This window comes from Pipistrellus kuhlii, unplaced genomic scaffold, assembly GCF_014108245.1.
Source record: "Pipistrellus kuhlii isolate mPipKuh1 unplaced genomic scaffold, mPipKuh1.p scaffold_m20_p_1, whole genome shotgun sequence".
Taxonomy (NCBI): Eukaryota; Metazoa; Chordata; class Mammalia; order Chiroptera; family Vespertilionidae; genus Pipistrellus; species Pipistrellus kuhlii.
In genome coordinates this window covers 84,248,813-84,254,812 of record NW_023425404.1, presented here as the reverse complement: position 1 = coordinate 84,254,812, position 6,000 = coordinate 84,248,813, and the positions used below count along the sequence as shown (strand labels likewise).

Below are 6,000 nucleotides of genomic sequence, written 5' to 3'. Positions count from 1 at the left end.
CCCACCGCTGGCCCACCTTGACGCCCCCCTCCCCAGACACACAGGCCCCGAGTGCGGACCTAGCGCCTCCCCGCCGAGGAGATCCCGGCGGGGCCTCCGGGAGACACTGGTCAGGGGACGCGGAAAGCACTCGCAGGGAAACTTGTTCCTCCCTCTCCCCGCAGATAGACAGGCCAGTGCGGGGCGGGGGGCGGGGGTGGGGGGCAGGGCGCCTGGAGGGGAGGGGAGGGAGGAAGTGGTGGGAGGGGAGGGAGGGGAGGAGGAAGGGAGGAGGCTGCAGTTGGTGAAACTCCTCTGCCTCCGCTCTTCTCACTGCTCGCTCCTCTCCTGCACGCAGACACCCGGACCTCCCCTGGGCGCCAGCTCCGGGCTCCACCGGGTCCAGAGACAAGCCGGATTTATTTTTCCTTTCTGGAAATTGGCTTTGGTGTGTGCTTCCCTCCCACGCACCCCCCCGCCCCTCCCCCTCGGAGACATGGCCCGGGCAGTGGCTCCTGGAAGAGGAACAAGTGTGGGAAAAGAGAGAGGAAGCCGAAGCTAAATGACAGGATGCAGGAGACTTGAGACACAAGAAGAGAAGCGTTGCTCTCGGAAGAAGTCCCTGCCTCACCGCTTTCCTTTCTCCAAGAGGCACTGGGGATCCTACAGCTCCGGGCGGACCTGAGAGCGCTGGATTGTTTAGATTCCCCCTTTGGCCCGGTTTTCCCCGCCCGTCCTTGTTCTCCCGAACCTGCCCGGGACCGGCTGGGGAGAATGGAGCGGGGGCTGCTGCTCCTCGGCGCTGCGCTCGCGCTCGCCCTCGCCCAGGCCGGCGCTTTCCGCAACGGTAAGTGACAGGCGAGGCTCAGGCCACCGGTCCGCGGGCTGGGTTTCCCGCCCGCCCAGCTCCGAGTCCTGCAGCGCTGCTGGAACGAACCCGGAGGAGCCACCTCTTGGGCGAAGGAAACTTTTACCCAGGCTGAGAAATAAAGACATCAGATCGGTCGGTTTAGGGCAGGAATGTTTTAAGCCTTCTGGCTCCCTCCTGAAGTTTGTGGTCTGGCTATGGGGGTTTTCCTCTCTCTGCTGCAAGGCAGCTCTGCCTACCTTCCCAGATCAACACACCAATTACCTTAATAATGTTTCCTCCCAAAGGCAATTAGATGAGACATGCTTTCAAAAATCTAATGGCTGTTGAAAGTGAATGAAGGCTTTACCAGCACTCCCTAGTTCTCTTTAGCTTCCCTAAACCGTTTCCTCTGGTGGATGCCTCGGAGAGATAGCGGTTGGTTGGTTGATTGATGAAACTCCTTCTCCCGCCTTTGTAAACCGTCCCTAATCCATCTGGAGCAGGAACAAAAGTTATGGTGTCAATACAGGAATCTGATGTACACAGTGTAAGGCACCAGGTATTTGAAAATCCCTAACCTAGCTGCAGCTTCCACTGAGCTTTGCAAGGACTCACTGTTGAGTAAATGGATCACTGTGCTGTGTTAAAAACAGTATCTTGTAACCTAAATAATGTGTTTTAATGTGTGATCTGGTTGTAGGCATGTTTCATTTACTCTGTGAAGTGAAATATATGAAGTTATCTTTACAGTGATTCTTCAGCAATTATTATTAACTAATTATCAAATATTTACTCCTTGGGTGGTGAAGGCTGGGGGGGGGGGAGAGGGCAATGGGGGAAAAGGGGACATATGTAATACTTTCAACAATAAAGATTATATATATATATATATATATATATATATATATACACTCTTGTTTGGTTTAGATTTCAATCAAAGTAATTAGAAGAAAAGCCCATCCATTACTTACTATGGTATATTGTTTTAATAAGAGACCACAAGTGGAGGGTGTTCAGACCAGGAGGGATTTAAATCCCGTCTTTATGATGGAAGTTAATCTTTCTAATATGCTTTTTGGAGGTTTTGTGATTGAAGCTATAAATTCCATCCCCACAGCTACTAAGTAGTGTTCTGAAAGATAGGCTTGGGAACAAAATATGCACACACACACACATCTGCAAATGCGGAGTTCAATTTAGTACTGAACCTGAGGTCGTGGCATATTTTTATAATTGGCAGGTGATAAAATAACATTCTCCTCCAATTGAAAGAGCTCAGGTGGTTAGAGTTTAGAAATTACAGAAACTCACCCTCCCCAACTCCTGAGATTAAATCAGTAGTGATGTTCACAGGATGGATTTGAAACCTAATGCAAATAGCTTTCAGACTTGAGGTTGTGACCTATCTCTCTCTCCAGGGTGTCCCGCCCAAATAATGTACAGACACTTTAACAGCTGATAGTTCAATTTTGAAAATGGAATACATTTTAATAAGCACTGCCTTTATAATTATTCAAAATCTGTGCATACTTTTTTGGGATACCTAATATATTATAAAAGAATATATATATTCTTTTCTTTTCTTAGCAGAAATCTGAGGAATCTAAGAACCTGAGCTTGATAAGTTAAAGCCATGTTTCTGTGCTTGTAGTGACCACAACTTCAGTAGCTCAGCAGACCTCTTAAAGCCATGTCCACCTCCTGTGAGTCCCAGTGTCTGCTAAATTAATTCATTAACCTTATTTAGGACTAATGGTTCAGAGTCATTAGAAATTGCTCTTTCTTAATCAACTGCTAGCAACTGCTAGAGAGATTGAACAGAGCCAGGGAGTCTAGCAGTCCACATTATCTTATTACACTGTCACTTTCTCAGAAGTCACAGATTAAAGAGCTCTGGTGTGGTACTGAGGCCACCTAAATGTCTTCTGCAGTGACTCTGTCGAGTGACTAGAAGCAGTGCTGTTTTATTTCACTCCTCTAACAGATACCAGACTATGCCATGATATCCATACAGAGCTGGAGGAGACTAATGAGATAGGGTCACTTTCCAAGGTTTTTTTTTTTTTTTTTTTTTTTTTTTTCTTCTTCCACATTTAAAATAAAGCAAGAGCCTGAATAGAATCGCACAACAACGTCCAACATGATCATTAGCTGAGATTCTGAACTCCAGTTGCAACATCATTTCTTCTGGGCAAATCTTAAGCTTTTAAAAGCCAAGGCAGAGGAAACCAGTGTGCCATACCTAGTCTAAGAAACATAGAAACATCTAGCAATTGAGAAAAACAATGTAATTTATATTGTCTTCTTTTTAATTTATGGGAAATGATTTCTGTAATGCATGTAGCTTTATGCATTTTTGATGTGCACTTCATCTTTCATTTCCATTTGACCTGGTTTTCCTGTAATAAAATTCTGTAGACTTGTAAATTCATGCTGAGAGCAAAGAATGCTATTCTCTTTCCACAGAGAAACAATCTATTAGATGCAATATTAAAAACTATATATACCATTATTGAAAATTTGTGATTGATAGGCTCATATGTTTTACTGCTTTCATACCTGTTCCTCTTTCACTGAATTTTTATTGCTCAAAATTAAGCATCAATAAATGTGGATGCATTTCAGGCTGAATATGAAACCCATCATAAAAAGTGACAATGAGAATCTATGCTGAACAAGAAATCAGCCTGGAGACTGTTTTATTTAATTAATGAATCATTTCAGCATTTGGGTGTGTTTTTGTTTTTTTTTACAAGGGAGTCTCAAAAAGAGTTAGTTAGCTCACCTTTCCCAGAATGTGAAAATGGGGCTTACCATATGTATTATCTGACAGATCTTAATGTGGTGGATATTTTCAACATGTAGATAATTGGGATTATTTTTCTTCTGCCCTATTATTTTGATCTGGTCTCCCAGCCCCAGCAACTTTACATGGAGAAATAAGAGTAGAATTATTTCTGCTTCACCAAATAGACTTTGTTCTGTGTTAATCTGAATGGAGCAGAGAAAACACACAATCATGTAGATTTACAGGCAGATAGAACAACAGAAAAGGTTTGTCTTGGAAGCCAATCCCCACTGACCAATGACACAGACCAAGCTTATCATCAAAAGCTACACAAGGGTTCCAATAGCATTATGTAGTCACCTTCCACTTAGAACTTGCTACTTAATTTGATTACACTTCTTGTGGGTAATTAAGTCTAGCAGAAGCTCCCTGGGGACCCTGTTAACATCCATTGAGGGGACTTCATTTTTTTTTTTTTTAAATGCTAGAAGACCTTTTTCTCAGGACAGAAGTTTCGGGGGGGGGGGGTGTTGGGGGGGGGATCCAGTCATTTTAGATCTCAGTTCACTTTCCTCCTGATCCAACCTTCCCTGGGATCAAAGAGCATTCCTTGTGGGGTGTTACTATCTGTGTATGAGCCACCTGAAGGACCAGCTGGGACCTGTCAGAGTTCTCCATAGGAAGTTATGGGATGCTCAATAGCTGGTAATTTACATACAATGCTAGAATATCTAACTTGTTGTCTGGGAAAGATCTACTAAAATGTTATTTTTATTACAGATAAATGTGGCAATACTATAAAAATTGAAAACCCCGGGTACCTTACATCTCCTGGTTATCCTCATTCTTATCATCCAAGTGAAAAATGTGAATGGTTGATTCAGGCTCCAGAACCATACCAGAGAATTATGATCAACTTCAACCCTCACTTTGACTTGGAGGACCGAGACTGCAAGTAAGTGAGAACATTATTTGAACGGGGCACCACAGCACCATCTAGTGGTCGCGATGTCTAACGGGGTCAGTCTGTGTGTACAATCTGGGATATAGTAAATGGATCCAGGAGTCTGGGCCAGATAACATGTCAGTGGGTATGGAAATTAAATTATGTTAAGTGATTTCTGAGTTCGCCAAACTAGGAAGATTATATTTAAGTGTGCAATCACTCGTATTATTTTTCCTGTTAACACTTTTGGTTTTGAAACGCTTTTAAGAAATTTATATACATGTGTTTTCCCTCAAACCCCACCCGGAAAGGAGAACTAGAAACCCAAACTTTCATTTGAGTTTTTATTAAATATTGGAAGTTACTAACATTTGTGGTAAATGTTGAAAGACAGTAATATTGGATATTTTTGTAACATCTGTAGCATATTTTGTAATTTAAGAACTCTATCTTATTGGCATGACAAAAGAAAATTGTCATTGAAAATAAAAGGAATATAGGATAAGTTAGATAAGGGAATTTTTATAGTAGATAAACAATTGCAAGTTTCTTATTGACCATGAGTAAAATAATTATTAATGCACATTGAGTAAAAGGAGACTCAAATATGAATCGTATTTCATCCATCTGCTTTAGTTTTGCTATCTCCTTCTATTGTTAAGTTACTAAGCATTGTTAAGTTATTGTGCCAGATTTCATTATTATGAAAACATTCACACTATAAAGAGAGTCTAAATTATATTTCCCCACTTTATGTGAACAAGCTGGTGCTCAGTTTCCCACAATATGGAGGGGAAGTGTTGACATTGCAGGCAGCAGTCCGCAAAGATCCAGATTTACTCTTCTCTCTGGACAGCCTACAGAACCCCATCTCTGTTTTGTCCACATCATCCCCCTCTGCTCTACTGCTTATGGTGTATTCTCCAGAGATTTGAACCTGGATATTGCTTTTTAATGAAGTTTAGACATATAAATAGTTTGAACAAAGGAAAACAAACCGTTAAATCTGAATTCTAAAGTGTCTCTCAGGAATATGTTTCCCAAGTTTTAAAATGGGTCAGTTTGATATCATTGTATACAATATATTTAGATTACTACTTTCACTGGATATCAACATTATTATATAGGCATACTCATTATTAAAACTATTCTATTTGAAAACACATAACCCTTTTAGGAAAGAATAAAATAATATTAAAATACCTCTCCTCCCCCCTTGTAATAAGTCCTCAACAGCATATTGAGTTGGTGAGGTAAACTAATTTTTCATGGGCAGGGTATCAACTTCATCTGGTTAACTAGAATGTTAATTCAATATTCTAGCATACAGAATTAGCAATTCATGTACTGTTGATCAATTTCCAAGTAATCAGCATACACTACAGTACAATAGAATTATGCTGATTCTAATTTAATCTTTGTCCTGTGATTCAGAAG

At 41.4% G+C, this 6,000-nt stretch overlaps 1 protein-coding gene across 5 annotated transcripts in view; it reads left to right on the top strand.

Moving 5' to 3' along the window:
- Positions 1 to 278: 278 nt before the first annotated feature.
- The window catches only part of NRP1 (neuropilin 1), a 166,192-nt gene continuing 160,470 nt past the window's right edge, over positions 279 to 6,000 (top strand). For 2 of the 5 annotated variants that reach the window (XM_036454098.2, XM_036454079.2), the window contains exons 1-2: positions 282 to 826; positions 4,398 to 4,572. In XM_036454098.2, the coding sequence (XP_036309991.1) occupies positions 754 to 826; positions 4,398 to 4,572 (248 nt within the window). In that variant the 5' untranslated portion in view covers positions 282 to 753. Of the gene's footprint in view, positions 827 to 4,397; positions 4,573 to 6,000 lie in introns of all 5 variants that reach the window. The other 3 variants (XM_036454107.2, XM_036454087.2, XM_036454070.2) reach the window with 3 other exon arrangements.